This window comes from Crocuta crocuta, unplaced genomic scaffold, assembly GCF_008692635.1.
Source record: "Crocuta crocuta isolate KB4526 unplaced genomic scaffold, BGI_CrCroc_1.0 scaffold388, whole genome shotgun sequence".
NCBI classification, from domain to species: domain Eukaryota; kingdom Metazoa; phylum Chordata; class Mammalia; order Carnivora; family Hyaenidae; genus Crocuta; species Crocuta crocuta.
This window is the reverse complement of record NW_027528867.1, coordinates 2,735,907-2,763,369: the sequence shown is the minus strand read 5'-3', so window position 1 is coordinate 2,763,369 and position 27,463 is coordinate 2,735,907. Positions and strand designations below refer to the sequence as shown.

The window sequence follows — 27,463 nt, the reverse complement described above, 5'->3', positions numbered from 1 at the left end:
GCAAAGAGTGAGGGAGCACGTTGTCAGTAGAATATTTAAAAACAATTAATAAAACCAACTGAAAGTTTTTTACTCTCATAATGTGCCAATAATGTCAACAATGATATTCTCCCTCCTCCCACTGTAGAATGTTCCTTCTTCCCATCATAGAATGCAGATGGGTACAATCATTATTCACTTCCATCACCACGACCTCCAACCACGACCTCCAGGGGTTTTGCCATTGTCCCTTTAAAAAAACAGTCCCGGAGTGCCTGGGTGGCTCAAGCAGTTAAGCATCCGACTCTTGGTTTCCTTGGTTTCAGTCAGAACATGATCTCATGGTTTCATGAGTTCGAGACCCATGTTGGGCTCTGTGCTGACAGTGCTGAGCCTGCTTGGGATTCTCTGTCTCCCTCTCTCTCTGCCCCTCCCCCACTCACGCTGTCTCTGTTTCTCTCAGGATAAATAAACTTAAAAAAAGTTCCAAAGCACACTGTTTATGTTCCCCCAAAGTTGTATAAAATTTTAACAACACAGCTTTCTGGGTGAATTTCTTTTATTTTTTTGCTTACAGCTTTCTTGTCATAGATCTCAGACCCACTGAGGGCAGAGCCAGGAGACACTCACTGTACTCACAGTCATCTTGTCCTTCTGTTAAGTACTGTTTTCTTACCTGTTCAAGTTCAAGGAGCCTAACTCCTTCTCTTCTGTTGTGTTATCTCCCTGGTTCCTGGGAACATATGCTTGAGGGTTTAGGAGACCTTCCCTAGTTTCCCAAAATATGTTTTCTTTAAAATACTCCTCTGTTTAAAAATAATTTTCACTGTCTATTTTCTGCTAATCAAGTGTGAATACCACTTTAACCTGCTCCTTCACAGACCATCAAACTTGATTTCCCACAATCCCATGACAGGCCACATCTGCCACATGGAAACTGTCTCCTTGCTGCCCCATAAGTATACACTGGTCTTCATGGCTTCACATATATCGTTCCACTCCTTTAGAATGTCCTTCCTGTTTCCTACACAAACCCTATCCACAGGAAGCCCCTCTTGGGTTCTAAATCTCTCATTGATACTCTGCTTCTCTAAGCCCTTTACTTTGCAACCTGTATCGTATCCTAGATCATATTATGTAGTATCCTTTGGCACTTAACTTACCTATCTATGTGTTTCTAATTATTTTTGTAACAGTCTTATCTCAACAATTAGAACATAAATTTCCAAAAGGCAAAGCTGTTTTATACCCAAAAATCTTCTCAAAAACAAGTCTATAAAATCCAATAAATAGCCAATGATGCTGTATAATTTGTTCTGTTCCAACATTACTTAACTTCCTCATTTTCTAGCTTAGCTCTATAACATTCAGTGCAGGAACTAAAACTATATGTGTGTGCATTCTGATATCTTAATTGAACCTTAAAATTAAGTAGTTAGATATTGAAACCTAAATTTCAAAAAATGTGCTACATTTTATGTATCTAACCAGTATTTTCTACAGGGATCAAGTGATCCATAACAATCTCTAATAGTCTTTGCCACTCCCTGCCAACCCAGCCCCTTCAGTTGTTTCTATCCTTCAGCGTTCAAAGCCAAGTCACCATTTAGCATAGGCTGCAGAAATCATGGGAGCTGGCAACTTTGCTGGTAAGAGTGCTGGCTCTACATAATCAAGAGACTTCCTAAACTTTCTGTTTAATGTTCCTGCAAAGGTAATTACTAACCTTCTGGGTGCCTGGTACCCATTTCCAAATGTCATCCCACAGTTCATTTTAAATGAAAATAATACCTAGTACTTCTGGTCATTTCCCCCAATTTTTCAAACTCTGAACTTTTAGGAAATTATCATCATCACATATGGGGGGAAATTAAGGAAAATTTAAACTTTAAATTTTAACAACCCAGGATACTAAGAAACCAAAAAGATGCTGTAGGAAGAGGAAAGAAAGCCAAGGTGAGAAGGGGGAAAAAAAGAAAGATCTTGTAGCTAGGTTTCACCTGATAGTCAGCACTTTACTTTTGTCTCTCCATCTGTAGTTCCCACTGCCATTGCGAGTCAGAGGAGGAGCCCAGAGAGTACACCAGAACAAAATGAAGTTAACCTTGACTTGGTTACTGGCATGAGAGAATCAAAGGGCTGTCCTAGAACAGACCAAATTCTATTCTGAGAATACGTTTTTGCAGAAAGAAGCAGATTTTCCAGTTTCAGAGAAACGAGAGAGTTCTTTTAAGTCCAGCCTCCAAAAGCTCCTTGACCAACAACCTTCAGTGCTCACTGTTCTCTTGGGGTCAGCCCAGATTGATTTAGTGATTAACTCCAACATTTTTCTGGCTTCTCCACTACACCAGCACATTTCAGGTTTCTAAATATAGGTCAACCCAGGCAATTAGGAGAGAGCTTCTGTTTTTGAAAGGTATTCAGCAGGCAGAAAGCCCAGTTTACAAATGAGTGATCGTGTTTGGCCTCAGATTACCTGACTGACAGGGACTGCCATATACACAGCTATATGTTGGGATTTACAAGAAAACTTCCACAATTATTATATCAAAGACTATATTAATCACAAAAAACTTTAATTTAGGGTCAAAAAATGCATTTGTCACTGACCATTGTTAAGGACCTCCATTTTAGGTTGCCAATTTTATGACCTTGCTGTTCTTGTTGTGTTGAAGAGAAACTGGGGTAAGGTTGAATGAACCCATAGTCCCACTTCTCAACTGGCCATTGACAACTTAATCAGCAAAGGTTTCCATTTAGTTCCCACCTAGCTCCACATCATTCTCTCAGTGGTGTCCTAAGAAATTGATCACATTGCCTTGGGAGGCTAGAGACGAATGCAGCATTGACCCTGGCTGTGTGGAACATTATTCAGGAGGCCACCACTCCAGGCCAGTATTCTGCATAAAGAGTCAGAGTGCCTTTGGTTGAGACCTTGCCCCCTATCACTGCTGGGCCTCAAAGGTCAATTGATCCAGATGTTACCCTAACAAAGAATCTCAAATATAGACTCTTGTTATTATCTCCAAATGAGATGATCATTTCATTTTGGAGAATATTTTAGAAGTATTAATGTATTAAATGTGAATATTCAAACTACCACAATTTTTGAAGCTCTATGTTGATATTAATTTATTTAAAAATATATGGAGAACCAAGAACAAAATATATGGGAACAAAGGAACAGATGGGCTCTCTCCTGGGTTTGGAGCCCACATATACACTTTAGGGAAGGAGAGTGGAACTGTGCACATAAAAACTTGGTAGAACCCAAAACTTTGTTCTTCAACATGTGGTCCAGCAGCGTCAGTAGCACCTGAGAGCTTGTTAGAAATGCAGACTCTTAGGTCCCCCAGACTTACTGAACCAGAATCTGCATGTTAAGATCTCCAAGTAATTCCTATGCACTTCACAGTTGGTGAAATTTTGATCGAGAAATCTGCCACAGTTTGAGTTCAGTTATTAGACTCAGATCATGTGGATTTCAATGTACACAGAAGTTAGGACCATGTGTTATTTGTGCCAGGTTGCTAATTTTACCCTCTCTGAAGAGGAAGCAGCATTTAAAATGAAATAATCTACCATTGTGAGATGTTAACATTTCAAAGTCATATTTTCTTTCTTCTTTTCCTGTGCTCTCCCACCATAATGGATATGGCTGGCACGTTAGTAATGCAGAAGCTTCCTGGGATATGGGACTTTTCAAAGGGGTGGAAATTCTTGGGCATTGTGGTGGTGAATTTTGGCTTCAGCACTGCGAGAAAGTCTCAAGTTGCAGAGGTGATAAAACGTACCCAGCTATATGCACTCTCATTTCTAGATCAGCAGAGACATACAAGTCAGTGAAACCTGGGAATCAACTGATTCTAATTCCTAAGCTATAGTCATGTCTTTCTTCCTTATCTTTAGCTTTCAGACCACAGCAACTCATCTTAGATGTCATCTCTAGGCTATTTCTGAATCTATGGTCCTCTTTTCATGAACCGATTGCCTAGAATCTGACCAGGGCAGTGACCACCTAACCGGGGCTCAAAAACTGATTTCCATTGCTCTCCCTTGCAAAGGATTATTGTCTCCAAAGGGGCTTTGCTCTCATCCCACAGCTTCACCTGGTAGAAACCCCTTTCTCCACCCACCCCTGGTGAATTGCTTCCTCCTTGAGGACTCTGAATTGCCTGACTTATTCCTTCTTCCTCCCACCTGGTCACTGTGGTCATGTTGGCTGCTCCCCCCACTGTTGTGAGGTAAGCATGGCTCCTTCCCTCTGGTCTTGGGCCATTTTTCCTAGGCTGCTTTTTTTTTTTAATTTTATTTTATTTTATTTTATTTGTGGTCTCTGTCATTTTGCCGGGGCAAGGGGGTAAAGAGATCTGACACTAAGTGCGGGGAAATGCTGAATCTGGAATCTATCTTCCAGACGGCACAAGAATAAAAATTCATGGCAGCACAGCAGCTGCTGACACATTCCCAAAGACATATTGCAGGTAGCATTATTTATTGTGGCAAGGAGTTCATAGAAGTGCTACCTCAAAGCACCCTGAGAGATCCTGAAAAGCCCATCTCCCATCACGTGAGGCAGATTTATGGGGGCTGCTCTTAGAGAGGTCAGGCGGTACAGCTCAGGACGCGGCTCCTTCCAGAAAGCCTGGATTCCCTTAACATATTCAGTGCAGTTTGATTGGTTCAAAGGAGGGCTTGAGTCTGTAATGTTGACCATAAAATTGCAGTGACACGCTGCTTTAGATAAGAGGGCTGGAGGAAGGGGGCAGGGATGCTGTGGGCGCAGGAGCAGCCAGCACAGGCAAGACCCGAGCATGCGCTCATATTTTAGGTTAATGTGCGGGAAAAGGATGGGGGATGGGACCAGGCAGATTAATGTCCACACAAAGGAAAGCTAAACCCACCAACCTGGACACGGCAGACACCCTGCCTCTATCCACATAAAGCCATGTGCACACAAACACATGGAGACATGCAGGGACCTGGAGGTACCACCTATACAGAAAAAAAACACAGCCAGGCTAGCTAGGATGACCTCCCCATTGTCCTGGAGGGGCTAGAGGGAGGGACTGCTTTCCCCATGACCCTTGCCAACTAGATCAAGGGCCTCACGGGTTCTCCCTCAGCACTACTTAAACCGTGTCATTCCCTATGTGCTCACTAACCAGCCTCGGAGGCATAGATTCCCAGTCCACACCCTTCACCCAGACACAGCCAGAAATGAGACCCTTGTGTAAGCTCAGTGGGGCCTGGACTGATGGGAGGCTGCCAGAGAAGGGCACTCATTCCTCTTTTCTGGAATGAGTGACATCCAGGCCAGCCAAGATAATACTAAGTCATGAGGAAATGACCTCCTTGCCTTTTCCTAAATCTAGGGTCTTGGACTTTCAATCAGATAAGTGGACACAACTTACTGATTCCGGGTGAGTGTCTTCAATATGAATTTGTTTATCCTGGTCAGTTTCTACCCTCAGTGTTTCAGGGCCACACATGCATAGCCAAAATCCTTGGCCTTCCATGGGCAGCTTGGTTAAGAGACTTAATTGCTATCACCTTTCCACATCTGAGTTAGAGAGATGGCCTATATAAAGGGATGAGCTGGCCATCTAAATAATTGAGGTGATTATCTTTTTCTGAATTATTCAGGTAGGACCTAAATTGTCCTATAAATTCACAGAAAGGTAGGTTTTGGTTTGAATTATACAGATAATAGCCTTAATTCTTCACTCAGTCCTGTATGTCCCATCGGAAAGGGGCTCTTTTTTCTTTTGTTGAAACTGACATCATTTAGATTTTTGCCTCCACCTGTTCTGAACTGTTGCTTGCAGCCACATGTCCATTATATCTCACATGAGAAGCATTTGGGCCATCCATCTTGCTTCCTGAGGTCAGGCTCTAGAATTTCAAGTGTGGGTGTAGGAGCATGAAAGTTTTTCAGCTTATTGAGATGAGAAGAGAACCTATTAAAATTTATCCATTGCTTTTTTCTCCTTCGGAATCCATTTAGAGGCTCCCCATCATTTGCACAACCTGCCAATCTCCCATCTCTTTTCCATGATCTTTAAAATATAAATCTCTGCCACTGTTTAATGTTGCCTGCTCATAGCAGATGATAGTCCGAGGCACTGCTATTCTTCTACTTGGATTCCAGATCTAGCATCCTTGCTGGCTCTGTCCTGAGGGATGTGGCCACTGACTTTGTGAAATCCAGGAGACCACTCAGAGACTCTGAGCGCCACTGTTCAGATGACCATCCTTGCCCATTGGCCTAAACAGTCGCTCCTCCACGTACCACTGTTGACCCCCTGAGGTCCAACGCTTGACCTCATTAATACAAAAGGGGAGAAAGCTAAGTGAATGTTTTCACAGTCGCCTTTTTCTGCAGGCCACCTGGAGGTTATCAAGGCCAGAGGCTGCTTTCTAGTTCATAAACCTGTTAGGGTATTCGGAGTCATGATTCTCTTATTCAACTGTCTGTGCTTTTCCTTGGGACAGCTAATCCCTCAGCGTGACTGGTGGAAGCCGCAGTATTGATTTCTGTGTCTCTCTAAACCTCAGTTGTGTTCAACGCTTGTTAGACATCTGAAGGAATATCCAGTGGGCTCTGGGGGCAATTTGAGAGCGAGGCGCAATAGGCCTGCTCTTAAGAGAAGTTTCTGTAAGGTTGCTGGGCAAGCCGATTGAATAAAATGAGAAAGAGAGGGGATGGAGAAGATGAGAGGGCAGAGAGGAGGGAAAAAGGAGAAAGAGAGAAGAGAAAGAGAAATGAGAGAAATAGGAGCAGAGAGCAAAGAAAAGATGGAAAAGAAAGGAGAAGAAGAAAGAGAAAGGGGGCTCTGTCCTGCTAATAGGAATCTCTGAAGGATTTCCATCTTTCTGCACCTTTAAGCCTCAGCTCTCCCTTTGTTAATAAAAGGGCAGTTTTCATTTTCTGGTCAGTTCCAAATGGAATGAGAACAGGGTGCCCATGTGTGTGGCTGGTGCACAGGCCAGGTTGTGCCTGGGGAACTTATGTAGGGCGTGGCCCTGTGGCTCCAGTGTGCTTTCACCTCATACTCCTGTGTGAATGCAGGAGGGCGTGGCTGAGGATGTTCCTGCCAGTGTAGCCAGGAGAAAGATTGATGCAATCTGCTGGGTTCTTAAAAGAGTGCTTCGTGTAAAAACAGCAAAAGCCCTGGAGTAGGATTTCGTTGCAGGAATTATAATCCCAAAGTGAAAGATCGGCTCACGGCAATAAGCCATCAGAGAATTGGCAATGGTTTCTCACTGTCATTCAGTAAGAATGTCATTCACCTTTTTAATATCCCTAGGCTGCAAAGCCTCTAGGTCTCTCTAAGCCAGGGCTTCTGAACTGGGGGCAATTTTGCACCCTCACCCCTGTCCAGAGGACTTTTGGCAATGTCTGGGGACATTTTTGATTGTCATGGCTGGGGCATGCTACTGGCGTTTAGTGGGTAGAGGCCAGGGATGCTGCTAACCGCCTGACAATGCACAGGAGAGCCTCCCACCACAAAGAATGGTGCATTCTGAAGTGCCAATATAGCCACGGTTGAGAAACACTGCCTTAACTCTGAAAAAGTAGGATTTCCCTTTTTTTCTCCCTTATTTGCTTCCCACTTTTACCTAAGACATTTCCTCAGTCAGTAGTATATAGTAGCCACCTCTAGGGAATTAAAAAAGGAAAAGAAAGAAAGACAAAGATGCTTTTCTGTTGAGGCCACACTCGCCCAATATCTCTGGGGATGAGGCCCAAGAATCTATAGTTTGGAAAGTTATCCAGGTGATTCTTATCCACAACCAGATTTGAGGATCCTAGAAAAAGATAAGCGGCGCCTTCAAGATGCTGTCAAGTGTGAGAGATTGTTTTTCAATCAGACTGTTTTTGATGAGAAATCTAGTTCCTGAGTTCTAGAATCAGAGGAAGGTTGACCAGTTTCCATCTTATGGATGCTCTAGCATTAAGACTCATTTCCTCGCCTGAGAATCATATGCTGCTCCAGCATGAGTATGCTGGACTCCTTCCAGCATCCCGCCTTCCTAAGCTGGAAAAGCCTGGACCATTGGGCTGCAAAAGCAGGTAACTCTTGGCTGTTAGGGCCCCTGTGTGCTGGGGCCCAGAACCACCTGCAGGCCGTGGCAAGATTACCTTTGTTGTCAGTGCTCTCCAGGTAGTGTAGAGGAGCCTGCTCAAATTCTCACAAGCTCTTTGGACCACATCAGACCTTGCCTCCATAATGGCCTCTTGGTGTCCGTTTTCTACACTGGGGCTTTCAGAGGGGTTCTTTGTCTTACCACGTGGCTCTTGGAATATATTTGGAAAGGAACAATAGCAAAGGAATCACACCAAACTCGCTAACTGAAAGAAGGCAGAGCAATTCATGGTAGTATATGGTAGTCAAAAAAAGCAGAGACTTCAGATGATGCCATGGATACGTAAGATTTTTAAAGTCCCTTTTCTTTCTGCCACTGAGAGGAGAGAGAGATTGGGAGATTACCTCAGTTGTTGTGGGTAATTGTCATAGTTCTGGGTTTTCCTGGGCCTGTGGAGAGCTGATTTAGAAGCACAGAATGCTTCTCATCACTTTTCCTTTGCTTCCTTAGCCTCTCCACCTCCTACCAACCTGAGAGTCCCTAGAAGGTACATGGTGGAATATGGGGCAGCCTGCATAAATAGGGCCAAATGGTCGACCCTTTCCAGGTCCGGCCTCAGCCTGCCCCTCCTGAGCTGAGGCATTTTATTGGTTTTCCTCTTCATCTGCAGCATGGGCTCTTTTCCCTCCTCATTATCATTACCTTCCCCCAGACTCGGGCCTGCCCCTCATCAAGATTTATATCGCCACATTCATTAGGTGATACAATACTGTCAACAGAATCAGCACTGGCAGCAGCAGCCTCATTATCTCTGTGGTTAACCCCTGCTTCCCCAGTGTTGGTCCCTGTCAGGGATTTTAAATTCAAATTAAATTTTAATGCGGCAGCTTTGATGTTCGAGGTGGAACTGCCTAGTCAGGAGGTGGCTGGGGTGGGGGGAGATCCTATTGTTACGTTACCTTTTCCTCTTAGGGGCTCCATGCAGAATGTCCACACAAGACATTCTTTCTCTTTCAGTCACTGTACAGCACACTCTGATGCTGGAACATCTTTCGTTTTCTGGTTGGAATACTAAATTAAGGAACATATATTTCAGAGGTGTATAGATCACACTAGATTGTCTAAGGACTAGAGTATTTGGGTCCAGATGCTATATGTGACCCTAGGGGCCAGATAAGGGATACCAGCCTGTAAAATAATAATAATCATAATTCGTATTTAGAGAGGAAATTAGTCACTTTCTAGATTTTCTGACATGAAAAAGAAATAGCACCCTTCTCTGGATTCTCCTTGCCTCTCTCCCTAAGTACACAGATATTGATGCTGTTTGAGATAACTGAAAATACACATAGTTTTCATTTTTATACATTTATGCACTGAAGTTAAGTTGTCCCAGGCATACTCGAAGCTCTGCAAAGTGGTGAGTTAATTTTAGGCATCGTTACAAAGTAAGAAGAGGAATTTTTGCCATGGAACTAGCATATGGTAGGTACTTGCCAAATGTTATTTTCTCCTCCACCTAATGCATCTCCCTCATATACTCTCTTGCCTTTAGAGTGATGATCCTCAATAAAAACTTGTCTGCTGGCCTGGATTGTATCCACTGGCCTCGGCAGCTAATAGCACCACAGCTGGCCATTTCAATCACATGGTAAGGCCCAGAAACCTAAAATATACCCTGTGAGCTAATTCTTCCTAATTGTCCTTTATAACATTCAGCGACAGAAATGGTTGATTGAAGGAGTAGACATAAGTAAAGTCTAATATTAATTAAGTTCTCACTGTATTATGCTAAGTGCTAGCTCATCTTGTTTATCTTGCCCAACAACCCCATATGGTAAAGTTATTATCACACGCTTTTCAGAGGCAGGAACAGAAGCTCAGAGAGGTTCTGTAACTTGGCCAAGGTCACATAATAAAAGAAAGGTTTTGAACCAGGCCTGCCCTGTCTTCAAAGGCAATGTGCGTTCCCCCTCTACTGCTTCTTGTCTGTCTTTTAAAATGAAAAGGTCACGTTGTATCAGATCCACATCTGTCCTCTTTAACTTCCACATGCTAAAGGAAGCAAGTTGCAGGTAAAAGGATTTGGTTTGCTTCCATCTGTGATAGTTTATCTTCCATTTACCTGGTCCTACCTACTCCAGGTCCATTGATACCTAAGGGCAAAAACAGGGATCATGTACTTGCTGTAGGCATGCATATTGGTAGCAAGCCTACTATGTTCACATAAGAGGACAAGGTGACCAGTTGTTTGAGCAATGACAGTTCCTCTTAGCACTCAAGTAGGTTTGCCCTAGAATTGGCACCTACATCTCTGAACACTAGGGCTTTGAGACCTGAGTTTGCCTCTTGACTCCACAGCTTGCTAGCCCAGTGACCCAGGGCAATTATTTAGCCCTTCACAACCTCAGTTCCCATATCTTAAAAAATAAATAAATAAATAAATAAATAAATAAATAAATAAACGAAGTCATTTCTGCTTCACATGGCTATTAAAAAATTAAATGAGATGGGGCATGGAAAGCTTTTTGAATTGTGTCTGGCCCGTGATAGGTGCTCAATAGACATTTATTATCATTGCCATAGTTGAAATCACTATTAGTAGTACTTAGTCCTAAGCAAATCAATGCAAAGAATCTATGCAGAACTAAGACCCAGTACATAACAGTTTATCTTGGATAACTGATCAAGGGCATGAATTCTATTTATTCCTCTCTTTGAACAAAGGACTGAGAAATAGAGGGATAGGAAGTAAGAATTAACCAAGTAAGAAGGAAACCAGTAACAGAATTGTTTTCTGATAAATTTGTTAGATTTTTTTAAAATACAAGACAATCCTGGACATGCTAAAAGAGAGTAANGAACAGTCCTGTCTGTTCTCAAACATATTTTCAGAGTGAGCCCTAGAAATGTGGCTGTTTAGTGTTAATTTCCCACATTGAGGGTATGGAAGGCCCATTAAAGTTCTCTCATGCTTCCTTCCCAGACTTTATTTCCGCAGTCTTCATAATTCAGTTGTTACATTGCACTTACACATTATCATACAAGGTCTTGGCTTGTAGTGATGTTTTTAAGTGAGAGAATTTAGACATTTTTATGCTTTTCCAGTTACGTCTCTTAAAAATGAAATTTCATAAGCATTTAGCTGGTAATATGAACCAATTGCCTGAGTTATTTCCAAACAGAGTGTACAAAGGTCAGGATACTATGGTTTGAAACACACACACAGAGGGGATTGTAATGAAAGGGCCAGGACTGTGAGCTTCTCTGAGGATAATGCATGAACTGTGGCTGAACCAAAGGACCCCATTCAGGGAGTCACAACAGTGGCTGTGACACCATTCCTGTGGCCACTGCAATAGGAAAGGGGAAAGGAGCAGCAGGCAGTTGTCCCACACCATGCCTGCTTCCCGGAAGAAGATCCCTAATGGGTGAAGTCCAGCCAGTGCTCTTGGCTCCCTCTGTCACAACACTTCTTTCAATGCTTCTCCTCTCTCACCACAATCCCTTGCTCTCCCGGTCCCCTGGGCAGATGTGCAAGGGTAGCCAGCAACTGCCTTGTCATCCAGTCCCTTATCCGTCTCAGGTCCAGCCTCCTCCCTTGCTCTCATCCCTCACCAGCCACTTCACAGCAGCCTCCCGTCTATACCACTAACTGAAAGGCAAGTGGATTTGCTGACATCCTAAATGTTGTTACCTAGCCATGGAAATAGAAAATGAGCAGTCCTAAGGATGTGGCACATTACTCTGAGAGAATTTCAAACACTATACAAAAAAGTTGTGGAATTTCAGAAAATGTGCTGAAATCCAGTTGTATAGTTGGAGCTTAATTCTTGGAGCCAATGAGAAAGGTTTAATACATGCACAAATTAAGCCTTCAGACAATTCACTATTTTCTTTAGATACTTCCTTCACACTTTTTCCTGCATTTGACAGCAAATGCCCAGACACAGGTGAGTTTTGGTTTCTAACAATTCCTCAATCATTCTTTAGTTTAAGTACTAAACAGTGAGGAAATTGGACACAGAAAGAGAGAGAAGCAAAGATTTTGAATGGTTACCCGCCTGGCACAATCCCTAGACAATCAAGGGTTAGTCATTCTAGAAGAGCATGGCTGTGGCTGTTAAGACTAACATCCATCCACCAAGGGAGGCTCCACGCTTTTGCCTCTTCCATGACTAACATTAAGTTTTCCATTTGGGTCCCTTACTCCCAAGCCTATTGCAAATCAACATCCTACTTAATGACTTCTTCCTGTATTCTACTGTCTCCAAATTAGACATTGGACCCAGCCCCCTACTTTCTAGTTTTAAGGATTCTGGCTGATGTTTGTAGGAAACATAAGGATGATCAACATATCACCGTTGTAGGAGGAAGGACTGCTTATCTAGAGAGAGACTTTGAAGCTCATGGAGTGGCATCTATCAACTGGGCAATTTTATCCCTTCCCAGGATATGATTTCCAAACTTATAGGCTATGAAACTGATGCAAACCACATTCCAGGAATGACCCCTCCTCCTCTTGGAGCCAATCACCCTTAAATGAATTTGTGAAATACAACAAGGGCAGTTCACAAATTTCCAATAAAAAATATAACTCATTGTAATGAATATTGCAACACATCCAGTTGTTTTTGTCACTAAAAGTAAGAGTACCTGGGATATAACTCCGTGCGCTCACCCCTCCCGTCCTCTTTCCGCCTTTTTTCTCTACCGCCACAATGGTGCGCATGAATGTCCTGGCAGACGCGCTCAAGAGCATTAACAATGCCGAAAAGAGAGGCAAACGCCAGGTTCTTATCAGGCCATGCTCCAAAGTCATCGTCCGATTTCTGACCGTGATGATGAAGCATGGTTACATTGGCGAATTTGAAATCATCGATGATCACAGAGCTGGGAAAATTGTTGTGAATCTCACAGGCCGGTTAAACAAGTGTGGAGTGATCAGCCCCAGGTTTGATGTACAACTCAAAGATCTAGAAAAATGGCAGAATAATCTGCTCCCGTCCCGCCAGTTTGGTTTCATTGTACTGACAACCTCAGCTGGCATCATGGACCATGAAGAAGCAAGACGAAAACACACAGGAGGGAAAATCCTGGGATTCTTTTTCTAGAGATGTAATACGTTCATACAAATAAAATGCCTCACTGGACTCTAAAAAAAAAAAAAATAAAAAAAAATAAAAGTAAGAGTACCTGGGAACCCAAGTCATCATCAAAATATAAATTCTTTTTTAATGTTTTTATTTATTTCTGAGAGAGAGAGNTATGAAACTGATGCAAACCACATTCCAGGAATGACCCCTCCTCCTCTTGGAGCCAATCACCCTTAAATGAATTTGTGAAATACAACAAGGGCAGTTCACAAATTTCCAATAAAAAATATAACTCATTGTAATGAATATTGCAACACATCCAGTTGTTTTTGTCACTAAAAGTAAGAGTACCTGGGAACCCAAGTCATCGTCAAAATATAAATTCTTTTTTAATGTTTTTATTTATTTCTGAGAGAGAGAGAGAGAGAGAGACAGCATGAGCAGGGTAGAGTCAGAGAGAAAGGTAGATACAGAATCTGAAACATCCTCCAGGCTCTGAGCTGGCAGTCAGCACAGAGCCCGACGCAGGGCTCGAACCCACAAACCGTGAGATCATGACCTGAGCCGAAGTCAGAGGCTTAACCGACTGAGCCACCTAGGTGCCCCAAAATATAAATGTTTTACTTTGCAGTGAGAAGCACCTGTCCCAGAGATGAGAATTTGCAGAGTTTTAATATTGAGCCTGTTCTTATGGGAATATCTACTTAGATAACCAAGGAGTAATCCAATGGCTTTCTAGCAAGCATTGAATCTGATCATAGTAAGACAGAATAAGTTAATGTATAGTGATCTTGTCAATGAGCCCAAATATTCAAAGGCTGTTGGCCAACACTCAATGAATCTCTATCCACATTGGCTGTACCAATAAAACTACCATACTGTTCCACCCCCAATGAATGGTTTTTATTAGGCATTGTCACTGCTCATCTCCATTAATCTCCTTGTTCTGTGTTGCTGCGGTCTGACCAACTCTGCTTCTAATGAACATTCTCTTCCATTACATATGTTGACACGTCTAATAGACACAGTCATGCTGGCATGTGCATCAGTCTGTCTCTTTGAGATGGGTGCTCACAAAGAGTAAAACTTTAAAATCCACATTCCTTTGGAGTGCCTGGGTGGCTCAGTCAGTTAAGCGTCCGGCTTCAGCTCAGGTCATGATCTCACGGTTTGTGGGTTCCAGCCCCGCATCAGGCTCTGTGCTGACAGCTAGCTCAGAGCCTGGAGCCTGTTTCAGATTCTGTGTCTCCCTTTCTCTCTGACCCTCCCCTGCTCATGCTCGCTCTCTCTCTCTCTCTCTCTCAGAAATAAATAAAACATTAAAAATTTTTAAAAATAAAAGTAAAAAATAAAATCTGCATTCCTTTAATTCATTTTTTCATTCCCAAGTCCTAGGGGATGTTCTCACTATTGCTTTTATACACCAAAAGCAGAAAATAGAGTAGAATAGAATAGAGCTAAACTTTAGGGACATTTCAGGCACCTAAATCTTTTTTTAATTTATTTTTGAGAGAGAAAGAGAGACAGAAAGTTAAGTAGGCTCCATGCTCAGGGCAAAACCCAACTTGGGGCTCAATACCACAACCCTGGGATCATGACCTGAGCTGAAATCAAAAGCTGGACATTCAACTAAGCCACCCAGGTGCCCTGGCACCAAAACCTTAAATGTACTATTTATAGTCCTTCCTGGCAAAACTCATAATCCCCTTCCTGGAAATATCAATGATCTTCTGAAAATCAGTCAATGTTTACCCTATTGGTTTTGGATACTTACTTAAGGGTGCTCTGGGTTGGCTCCAGATCTACTGTGATTCAGAGTCTCTTTCATAACCTTGTTTCCTAAACTCCTCACCAACTGTGACTCTTGGTATTGCACAGGAATTCTTCATCAGAGATTCTAACCTTATGATGGTTAATCATACCTACCTTTGACTCCTTTCTCTCCCCCCGCCTCCCCAGCCCAAACCTGTGTTCTCCCTTTCTGAAGGCTTGCCTATGACACACATCAGCTGGTTTTTAAAGTTTATTCTACCTTTAGAATCACACAGTGTGGTGTCTGTACACTTTTGTCCCAGAGTACTCCGAATTACTTCTCTCTGGAGGCCCCATGCTGCAGTGGTATACATCATCCTTGGATTCCAGCTTTGTTGTCCTGGCTCCTAAAACTCTCAGTGATTATCATGTCTTCCTTTTTAAAAATTCAGATCCCCTACTAAATATACCAGAAATCCATCCTTCCAGCCTGAGGAATACCATTGCACAGACTAAGATGACTGATGTCTTGGGATCAAAGTTCTCTGGGTTCAGGTGGCCAGCTCCACTCATAGCCTCAGGCTCTCCTTGGTGACCATCTGGTGCCATGTTTTTTATTATTTGTTTCCCACACAAACACACACAAGCACACAATGGAAGGCATCAAGAGTGAAGCAATTCCTCTTAGATGCTTCAGGAAGTCTTGGAAGGAAATGATGGCCATAAAACACAATCCCCTTTTTTTATTATTGCCCTGTTCCCTCTCAGAATTTAAATATTTTGAATTTTTATTTTCCCTCTTAGAGGTGTTCTATTAAAATAAAGCCTGGAAAATGTGTAATGCACAAATGTCAGAATGTTCTAGATTTGGGCTGGAAATTAAAACTGCAGACACTGCAATGCTCCATAACCAGAGTATGGAAAGCTGGAACTTCTTTGCAGTGTCTGAATCCCACTACTGCAGACCTGAGATATTGTGGTAATCTCCCTCTAAAAGTTCCATACCAAAGACCGCACCAAATTCTATACTCAGTAAGGTATACTAATCACCAGCTAAGGTTATTACACTGCCCTGGTTCCACTTTTTTCTGCCATAAATTATAAATTTCTTTTTTGATTCTAGATTTACAAATAGCAACAGGCAATGTTTACATTTGTTTTATTTTTGCTTGTAGTTTTCTTCCCAATCGGTACAACTACCTGTAAGATGAGTAACATGTTGAACTTGAACACAGGTCTTAAACAGCATTTCAGAACTTCTGTTATGTCAGTACTTAGCAACTACAATTCTGAGCATGCCCTCTCCTTATCAGAGGGGACATTCAGAGGATACTATCAAGACTTTTTTTTGCAAATGTGGATAAAACATCAAACAAAGCTAAAAGCAAGAAGCTTAACAAATCACTAGGCTCCTGAAAGTTCTTTGCAGAGTATTTGGAATGCTCAATGCCAGCTCTAAAGCCAGCCCAGTTAACCGTGGCAGGGTTATGTAGAGCTCTTATGTAGAATGATGAAAAGTATTTTCACAAAAGCATGTCAAGCTTTCTTTAAATGGCCATGATGGTCTTGATAGATTCTGGTTCCAGAATGTGAACAGTCAAAAGCACCTACCTAGTCCTTCAGTGTCAATGCACCTGCTCACCAGGTGCTCAGGACTCAGGGTGGCTATCCATTGGAGAGAAAGGGAGAGATGAGGTGAACAAATGCTGTCCACATTTCAGGCTTTCTATTCAGGGGTGAGCAGATGCTCTCCTGAATAACTGCATGTTGAGATGTCACTAATGTAAAAATTAGTGTTTTTCTCTTTCTGCCAGAATGCAGGATTTACATGATCCCTCACACATATCCCTGGAGGACTAGAGTATAATCTCCTAACCAGCAAGGAGCCAATAAACCTTCATTCAGGAGAAAATTCAACTCTCAAAAAATTCAGAGACCTTGTTTTCACTGGAAGCAGGCCAAAATCCTTTGCCCTGTGTTGGGGAGCCTATTCTCATTTTGAGGTGTGTGTCTCTCTCAGCAGCCTGTGGTCTCCAGACTGCCCTCTGATGGTGGTCGTGAGCCAAGGTTGCATGAAGCAACCGTGAAATCATTGAGGAGAAAGATGGGGTAGAACGCAGATTTAAATGAACATTTAGCAGGCATGGGATCCAGATGTTGGGAGGTGCAAACCTTGGGCACTGTCAAGGATGGGATAACCCTACTACAGCCCGGAGAGCAGTTGGACTTTGGTTTAATGAACTGTATGCTAGGGCTCTGGGATTCAGCTGGGTTTGGTACCTTGTGGCTGGAGAGATCAGCTCATTTCCTGAAGCCCCTTTCTAGTAGGTTTCCATCTTCTAGCCTCTCCTGGTCAACCATGGAGATCACTCAGCCCTGGTCATAAAGTTCTTCTGGGGCTGTTCCCAAATGCCATGTTTCTTTTTCTTGCTCTTTAAGTTCTGGGTTTCCCATTTGCTCATTCATGATGCTCTTCTGGGTTTGCTTTCAATAGGATTTTACTCTACTAACCAGCATTCCTTAACTCTCCTCCCAAGCGCACAACTAAGCCCCACGACTATCCAGGAGCTTGGGAAAACAGAGGCCAAGAGACTGATGGCTCTGTGAAGCCCTTTTGTAGCTCCTTCCCCTACCAATGACTCGATACCTGAGGAGCATAGGGGACAGGGGCACTCCACTAAAGCAATGGCACGAGTCTCCAGTGAAAGCCAGAGCACCACTTTGTGATATGTAACATGATAGAACACACTCAGCCTCACTGTTAGGCTTATTTTCTGAGTCTAGGCTCAGCTGAGGCTCCTTTCTGTCCTTCTTCCCTGACAACTTTTATTCCTTCTGGAAACTCTCCTTGACAGTTGGCTTTTACATTGCACTGGAGATGACTTTTCTCTAGGCAACAACTCTCAACTTCTGTTTCAGGTTTGCAACATTTTTAGCTGATGTTGAACTCCATGGCATCTTTATTCCCTTGTATTCTTCATGTCCCTGCCTGCCATAGGGCCTTTGCACAGGCTTTTCTCTCTGGCTAGAATGGCTTTTCACCTGCTTCGTGCTGACTTGTCTTTCATATCTCAGCTTCACCACATTTCTTAGAGAAATCTCTCACTGCTCCGATAAAGTCCAGTCTCCTTATCAGATTTTCATGGTACTAATCATTCTGCGATTTTATACTCGCTTCATCATTTTGTTTAGAGGCTGTCTCCTATATTCAAGTAATCTCCATGAATAAAGGCACTGAGTCTATTTGGTCTCATCATTGAGTCCCTCAGTCTAGATGCAGTGCCTGCTTTACAGTAGGCATTCACTAAATACGTGTTGAAATCTGTGATTTATAGATATGAACCTACATTCTTAGTTCATCTAAATGTGTATTTGTGCCTATGTGATTTATGTGATAATAACTATAGCCCCTACTTTATAATCTTCATACTACAGTGATACTCAGAAACTGCCTTTGCTCAGTATTCCTGAGCCAAAGAAGGAGCCATCCCAAAGCATCCTAGTAATTTTGCACAGGGAGCCTTGGTGTGGATGTTCCACCTGGCAGTGCTGTCTGCAGAGCATCTCTCTGTCACACTCCCTCCCTTTTTCCTGGCTTATGTCCACATCTTGGTTCACCTGCTAAGTTATTTCCCTCCAAAATGGCAATAAGGTGGCCGGCTGTCTCTTTAGTCCCCACTGACCCCTTGGACTGAGACTCTAGAGCATACAGGAAAGCGCGGATGAGGCTCTTGCATGTTTCGCCAGCAGCCTGGGGATGGTGCCTGTGGTGACAGGGCCTGGGAGGCTAGCCCAGGATCTCAGCAGGGATCAGAGCTCTGCCTTAGAACTGCAAGAAATGCCTCATTTGCCTCATCTCTTTCTTGTTAGAGATGAGTATCTGGGGCACATCACATGGGGTGCAAAACTGGGTGGTGGTCTCATCCACACTGAAAACAAACAGCTGGGTTCCCCTGAAGATGTGGTTTTGAATCACTCACTTAACATTCCCACAAAAAGGGTGGTGTAATTGCTGATGAGGGAACCGCATGCCTCCTTATCCCTCTCACTAAACAGCTGGAGCAGGAACACACGTATAGGAGTGTTGGAGGGGTTTAAAATCACCAGCTAAAACCACAAGCTTGATTTGTTCCCATTGGAGGGCTTTTTGGCCGGACACAGACATCTTCCTCCTCCTTATTCCATTTCACCCAGGATCAGGCCAGTGCTTGCGCAGACGAGCCCCTGTTCAGGCCTTGCCTTCAGCTCATCCTCTGCATGCCTTCCCCCCTTTGAAGGAGCAGGGTTGATTCAGTACTTTGCGGACTTGGTGACATTAATGGATCTGTTTTATGTAACACAAAGTCGTTATTAACAGCATCCTAGATCATAAAAAAAGGTATAACAAGAGACAAGGAGGTTTCTCTCCCCCTCCCAAAAAAAAAAAAAAAATAGAAGCAGTCAGGCTGAAGAAGAGAGGGGTCATGGAGCCATTCTCTGATTGGTGCCTTGCACCCTGTGTTGACATTTCTGCAGCTTCATCAGAAATTCTAAATAATCCATGTGAAAACGGGTGATTATTTACCAAAGATATACACACTGCATGGACCCATAATGCACTGAAGACATAATCTTGGCTCTTGGAGCTGCCTTTTGTGTGTGGCTGCAGTGGTAGCAGCTGCTGCAAGCCTCAGATGAAGGGGACCTAGACATCTGTGGGGAAACTGAGTTAGTGGATGACAACAGGGTTTGATAACATAAGGCTAAAGAAATCCATCTCTGCTGTGGACAGCAGGCAGAGTAGCTAAGTAGGCACATCTGGCCGGCAGCTTTAAATAGGACTGAGTCACAGAGCCTCCTGGACCCAAGCGCCTTTGTGTTTTTTCAAGCTAGTTCCCATTTTCCAAAGGTAAAGGAAAGCGTCCTCAGCTCTCAGTGGAGGAGCAGATCCATGGGATTCCATCCCTTCTGTTTTGTCATTAAAGAGCTGGCAGCATCTATCAGCAAGAAGGGTTCCGCTTCTGGGCTCATTTTTCCTTTCCATGCTAATAGGACAGCATTCAGCAACAGAATCACATGGAGGTATGCAGAGTCCAGCTTCTGTATGAGTGCTGGGAGCCCTGATTCCCCTGGATAGATTCACATTTGGGTGCTTTCAAAACCTCCTTTTCCATCTCCTTCCATTCTCTCCACCCCCAGCAACACGGTTGCTGCCCTTCTTCCCCTCTCCCACTGCAGGGATAGCAGGCAGGAGATGCGGGCAGCCAGGCTGATGAATTATCAGACCCCCATTCTCCTCCTGGGCTCCCTGCTGAGACTGAACATCTAAGAGCAAACATGCAGTGTCCCCATTAATGCAGTCCATCTCTGCCTGGCCCAGATGCTTAGTGCAGTGTTCTTAGTCCTGTGCGTGAGGGGACAGCACCCAGAAGGACAGCAGGACTCATCAGAGTGAGGCTCTTGGTGCACATGGGTGTTTGTTTTCCCAGGGTTTGCACAAGTCTGATGCTGGGGCATTCTCGTGCTTTCCCTCTCTCTCTCTCTCTCTCTCTCTCTCTCTCTCTCTCTNGCTCATTCATGATGCTCTTCTGGGTTTGCTTTCAATAGGATTTTACTCTACTAACCAGCATTCCTTAACTCTCCTCCCAAGCGCACAACTAAGCCCCACGACTATCCAGGAGCTTGGGAAAACAGAGGCCAAGAGACTGATGGCTCTGTGAAGCCCTTTTGTAGCTCCTTCCCCTACCAATGACTCGATACCTGAGGAGCATAGGGGACAGGGGCACTCCACTAAAGCAATGGCACGAGTCTCCAGTGAAAGCCAGAGCACCACTTTGTGATATGTAACATGATAGAACACACTCAGCCTCACTGTTAGGCTTATTTTCTGAGTCTAGGCTCAGCTGAGGCTCCTTTCTGTCCTTCTTCCCTGACAACTTTTATTCCTTCTGGAAACTCTCCTTGACAGTTGGCTTTTACATTGCACTGGAGATGACTTTTCTCTAGGCAACAACTCTCAACTTCTGTTTCAGGTTTGCAACATTTTTAGCTGATGTTGAACTCCATGGCATCTTTATTCCCTTGTATTCTTCATGTCCCTGCCTGCCATAGGGCCTTTGCACAGGCTTTTCTCTCTGGCTAGAATGGCTTTTCACCTGCTTCATGCTGACTTGTCTTTCATATCTCAGCTTCACCACATTTCTTAGAGAAATCTCTCACTGCTCCGATAAAGTCCAGTCTCCTTATCAGATTTTCATGGTACTAATCATTCTGCGATTTTATACTCGCTTCATCATTTTGTTTAGAGGCTGTCTCCTATATTCAAGTAATCTCCATGAATAAAGGCACTGAGTCTATTTGGTCTCATCATTGAGTCCCTCAGTCTAGATGCAGTGCCTGCTTTACAGTAGGCATTCACTAAATACTTGTTGAAATCTGTGATTTATAGATATGAACCTACATTCTTAGTTCATCTAAATGTGTATTTGTGCCTATGTGATTTATGTGATAATAACTATAGCCCCTACTTTATAATCTTCATACTACAGTGATACTCAGAAACTGCCTTTGCTCAGTATTCCTGAGCCAAAGAAGGAGCCATCCCAAAGCATCCTAGTAATTTTGCACAGGGAGCCTTGGTGTGGATGTTCCACCTGGCAGTGCTGTCTGCAGAGCATCTCTCTGTCACACTCCCTCCCTTTTTCCTGGCTTATGTCCACATCTTGGTTCACCTGCTAAGTTATTTCCCTCCAAAATGGCAATAAGGTGGCCGGCTGTCTCTTTAGTCCCCACTGACCCCTTGGACTGAGACTCTAGAGCATACAGGAAAGCGCGGATGAGGCTCTTGCATGTTTCGCCAGCAGCCTGGGGATGGTGCCTGTGGTGACAGGGCCTGGGAGGCTAGCCCAGGATCTCAGCAGGGATCAGAGCTCTGCCTTAGAACTGCAAGAAATGCCTCATTTGCCTCATCTCTTTCTTGTTAGAGATGAGTATCTGGGGCACATCACATGGGGTGCAAAACTGGGTGGTGGTCTCATCCACACTGAAAACAAACAGCTGGGTTCCCCTGAAGATGTGGTTTTGAATCACTCACTTAACATTCCCACAAAAAGGGTGGTGTAATTGCTGATGAGGGAACCGCATGCCTCCTTATCCCTCTCACTAAACAGCTGGAGCAGGAACACACGTATAGGAGTGTTGGAGGGGTTTAAAATCACCAGCTAAAACCACAAGCTTGATTTGTTCCCATTGGAGGGCTTTTTGGCCGGACACAGACATCTTCCTCCTCCTTATTCCATTTCACCCAGGATCAGGCCAGTGCTTGCGCAGACGAGCCCCTGTTCAGGCCTTGCCTTCAGCTCATCCTCTGCATGCCTTCCCCCCTTTGAAGGAGCAGGGTTGATTCAGTACTTTGCGGACTTGGTGACATTAATGGATCTGTTTTATGTAACACAAAGTCGTTATTAACAGCATCCTAGATCATAAAAAAAGGTATAACAAGAGACAAGGAGGTTTCTCTCCCCCTCCCAAAAAAAAAAAAAAAATAGAAGCAGTCAGGCTGAAGAAGAGAGGGGTCATGGAGCCATTCTCTGATTGGTGCCTTGCACCCTGTGTTGACATTTCTGCAGCTTCATCAGAAATTCTAAATAATCCATGTGAAAACGGGTGATTATTTACCAAAGATATACACACTGCATGGACCCATAATGCACTGAAGACATAATCTTGGCTCTTGGAGCTGCCTTTTGTGTGTGGCTGCAGTGGTAGCAGCTGCTGCAAGCCTCAGATGAAGGGGACCTAGACATCTGTGGGGAAACTGAGTTAGTGGATGACAACAGGGTTTGATAACATAAGGCTAAAGAAATCCATCTCTGCTGTGGACAGCAGGCAGAGTAGCTAAGTAGGCACATCTGGCCGGCAGCTTTAAATAGGACTGAGTCACAGAGCCTCCTGGACCCAAGCGCCTTTGTGTTTTTTCAAGCTAGTTCCCATTTTCCAAAGGTAAAGGAAAGCGTCCTCAGCTCTCAGTGGAGGAGCAGATCCATGGGATTCCATCCCTTCTGTTTTGTCATTAAAGAGCTGGCAGCATCTATCAGCAAGAAGGGTTCCGCTTCTGGGCTCATTTTTCCTTTCCATGCTAATAGGACAGCATTCAGCAACAGAATCACATGGAGGTATGCAGAGTCCAGCTTCTGTATGAGTGCTGGGAGCCCTGATTCCCCTGGATAGATTCACATTTGGGTGCTTTCAAAACCTCCTTTTCCATCTCCTTCCATTCTCTCCACCCCCAGCAACACGGTTGCTGCCCTTCTTCCCCTCTCCCACTGCAGGGATAGCAGGCAGGAGATGCGGGCAGCCAGGCTGATGAATTATCAGACCCCCATTCTCCTCCTGGGCTCCCTGCTGAGACTGAACATCTAAGAGCAAACATGCAGTGTCCCCATTAATGCAGTCCATCTCTGCCTGGCCCAGATGCTTAGTGCAGTGTTCTTAGTCCTGTGCGTGAGGGGACAGCACCCAGAAGGACAGCAGGACTCATCAGAGTGAGGCTCTTGGTGCACATGGGTGTTTGTTTTCCCAGGGTTTGCACAAGTCTGATGCTGGGGCATTCTCGTGCTTTCCCTCTCTCTCTCTCTCTCTCTCTCTCTCTCTCTCTCTCTCTCTCTCTCACACACACACACACACACACACACACACACACACACACACAAGGTGATCAAGATTTGGACCACTCCTCTCCATCAGGTACACAATTTGATTTCAGATTCAGCTTTTGTGCTCAGAGTCAGAGTTGGAAAATCTGAGGAACATACTTCACAGGGCTTCCTGGAGCCATTTCCCAAATTTGTGGTACCTTGATCTATAGACTTCTGAACTGCTGTGTTTCATGAAGTTACAAGAGGAGGGGGAGAAGGCAGGCATGTGTGTATGTGTGCATGCATGCACATGAGTGCGAATGTGAGAGACAGACAGACAGACAAACCACCACAGGAGCTGCAAAGGGAAGAACTGGTTGGCTCAGTCTAAAGAATTTGTATGGTACTCCCTTCTAGAAATGTTTGTGCGTGATAGACTCTCCCAGACCCAGCGAGGCAGAGGCAGCTTTTCCAGCACATATTATGAATTCCAAGATGTGTAATAAATACACATTTTACAAAAGCAATATGTGTTTTAAAATATAATATATGCAAACAATCTTATAAATCACTAGGCTTGACACTAGTCAGTCGAAGAGGCTTCTGGGGAAATGGTGTTGTGCGTGTGCGTGTGTTTTTAATAATGTAAAAATATGTGTAATATGCTTGATAAACAACAGCCAAAAACCCCCTTCTACCTGCCAGCTTTACAATACTTATTTCCCAAGAGCCTGCTGTATCCTAGGCTCTCCGGAAAATAAGCGAGGGACTTAAATAAAGAATATAAATATGAATAAAATGGGAAAGCTCCACCCATCTCAGTATATATTTTCCTGATGGACTTGACCAGCCTAGGCTTCATATGTCAAAAAAAACAAGTGTGTTACGATCTTGATGCAAAGGTTTCTGTAACATTATTGCGTGGTGCAGAGGCGCAGGCAGCGAGAGGAAAGGGTTCTGTCAGATCCCCTGTTCTCACCTACCCCATGGAGCCTTATGCTGTCATGGTGTGTTAAGGGCTAAATGTGAATCCAGACTATGAATTTTGTGCCCTTTGTCAGCTAGAGACACCCTTTGGATTTTTTTCAGGCCCATGTTTAGTATTTAATGGTTTAGTGGAGCTTTCCTGGTGTTCAGTATGAGATGATCACAATGGGATTTCTGGCTCTCACAATTACTCTCTACTGGATCTCCTTCATCTCTTCAAGTAGCAAGGTGGGGCTCTTCTCCCTATGGGAACTGCCTCTCAGGGCACTAGTATCCCAATCCTAATCCAGGGTTGGTGGGTAAACAGTGATTCTCACAGGCTTTTCCATGCTGCCTCCATCTCCACCAACCCCGCCAAATAAAACTAGCAGAAGGGGACAAGAATTTCTTAAGTGTTATAGCTGAGTCTCTGAAACGAAAAGGAGACAAGTACCCAGATCAGGTGAAGTATACTTGTGAAGAAAGCTTCTATTGGAAAGCGCATGCTGGATACAACAAAAAAAGAATGTTTGCATATATTTAGACAAAATTATATTTATTCCAGGGTTGCTTATAATACCACAAAAACAGAAGCAAAATAAATTTCCAACAATGAGAGGTTCTTTAAATAAATGATGGTATGTATGTGCAGGGAAATACTGTGCTACCATTACAAAAAGAACATTTAGTCTTGGAAAAGTTTTGTGATATATTAGGAAATGCAAAAGGCAAGTTACAAAACAGACCAATTTAAGAGCATGTTGTATTCTACTACATATGTTCTTGCTATCACTTATTACTTATTGAGGGCTATAGACAAGAGTGCTAGACATTCAATATGAGCCCATTTTTTAAAGTTTTCATATGCATAATAGAAAATTGTACATTTAATATATATTAATATACAATATAGATTTGTATTTGTAGAAAAATATTTGGAAGGATATACCTGAAAATGCTAACTTTGGTTCTGTCCAGAGGGGGCATTTGATATCATTTCTATTTTCTTCTCTTTGCTTATCTGCATTTGTTTCTGCAGTGAATAAAACTGCTTTTAACAGGAATTGAAAAGTATATTTAAAAAGCATTTTAGTTGCCTAGAAAAATAAGCCAAGGGTTAAATGGGCAGTCTAGCATGTGTGAATAGAGAATTGCCATTAGAAGAAAGACTGAGTCAGCAAGTGTCATCACAGTGTACCTATGCCTTCATGCTCCTTTAGGGAATTTTCACTGCTGTTTCCCTTCTTCACTTTGTTCTGGGACCCCCATTAGTTGGGAGTCACCCCAGGGCTGGAGAACTACAGGGAGAAGCTAGTATCAGGTTCCATACTTTAAGTCTTTTCACATTGGCAACTGGAAATGGGCTCTGGCCAGAAGTGACCCAAATGACCCTTTGCCCTTGGTATTGAAATACTGATGAGTGAGGGGATGGGCCTCAGCACATGTAGAATCAGTTATAGCTCTTTTTCTTTCCCTCCTTGCTTGGTGGTCTATCAGCCTTTGGTCCCTTCACTCACTCCAACCCAGGACCTTTTACTTTATTGCCATAAGATAGACAGAATGCCCTCAGGGAAGCACTACCAAAGAAAGCATGAGAATAATGTTGGTAAAGAGTTATCCTAAACCAGGTGTCTGAAAAGTTTTATTAGAACACAACACTCATTGGTTTGCATATTGTCTGTGGCTGCTTTTGAACTACAGGGCAGAGTTGAATCGATGACCTTTGGCCTACAAAGCCAAAACTACTTTCTATCTGGCCCTTTACAGAGAAAGTTTTACTTAATGTTTCATTATATATTTGGAGGGTTTCATCTGACTTCTCCGTCTGGGATGTAGTACCGTGAGGGCAGGGAACTTGGTTTCTCCAATGGTTGTCTCCCTAGCATCAAGACCAATGCCTTATACATAGTAAATACTCTGTAAATCAATATTGAATGAATGAAACTTAGCATAAAAATGACAAATGATTGACTTCATCTGCAGGAAAACAGAAGCCAAGGAAAAGAGGTCAATCCTGTGCAGTTGTACCATGTTATTAAAGAATATAATACAAACATAATTTTTAAGGAGACGAGAAGAAGAGGCTGCAAAGTTAAAGAAACTGAGGACAAAAACACTATTATAGAACTCACAGATAAATTAGAATAGCAAAGACTAAAATATTACTAGCTGAAATAAAATTTCAATATAAAGAAAATGCTTCAATTAATCATGGTGAGTGCAGAAGAATAAAAGACAAATAAGAAAATGTAATCAGTGCATGGACAGTCTGAAAGTGATTCAATATGAAGATGTTCCTCAAGTAGAGAACCCACAAATGATTTTTTTTTTCAAAAGTAGAGTAATCAAAAGCATTCTCTAAAATGAGGGAATAAGGACATTGCAAATAAAAAATAAATTCATTCCAGACTGGTAGAGAAATAATAACTCTAAGCTATATTCTGGTTAAAATTTTTAACCTTGAAAACAAATAAAAATGATTTAATTTTTTCTCAAATCTGCAATACAAGTCACCACCAAGGGGAATGGAATGGAATCTGACAGCCTTTTGGCCTTGCCAAAGCAACACCCATTAACAGAGACATGGGATAATATCTACTAAATACTGGGGAAAATCAGTTTGATTCCAAGATAGGAAACAAATACAGAGGAAAACTGTCTGGTTTACAAACATGTCCAGAAAAATGAAAGACACCCTCCCCCCCAACACACACAATCTTTAGAATTGCAATTAGGTTTTCTCATGTTGTGTTTCATTTTGGTATATCTGCTCAATTTCTTTGAGACATCATTATGTTGGGAGTCTAGTGGATTCTCATTTGGTTGTGTCTAAAGTTGGCTTCTCCAAGTCTAGCTCTAAATCAGACCAGTTAATCAGGTAGGCTGCCTTTCCAACTCCTCAATGTCCTGCTATTAATATAGTCTGATTAGTATGTTCCACAAGCCTATCCAGATGCATAATTA

General features: G+C 43.1%; 1 protein-coding gene across 1 annotated transcript; it reads left to right on the top strand.

Annotated features, from left to right (window-relative positions):
- The first annotated feature begins 12,752 nt into the window (after window positions 1-12,752).
- Window positions 12,753-13,223, top strand: LOC144225150 (small ribosomal subunit protein uS8). Its single transcript, XM_077756316.1, has one exon. The coding sequence runs from the start codon at window positions 12,792-12,794 to the stop codon at window positions 13,182-13,184; it is 393 nt and encodes a 130-aa protein (XP_077612442.1). The 5' UTR covers window positions 12,753-12,791; the 3' UTR covers window positions 13,185-13,223.
- The last annotated feature ends 14,240 nt before the right edge of the window (window positions 13,224-27,463 follow it).

Bases quoted from the DNA above. Each gene is read 5' to 3' on its own strand.
- LOC144225150 (XM_077756316.1), top strand. From the start codon at position 12,792: ATGGTGCGCATGAATGTCCTGGCAGACGCGCTCAAGAGCATTAACAAT.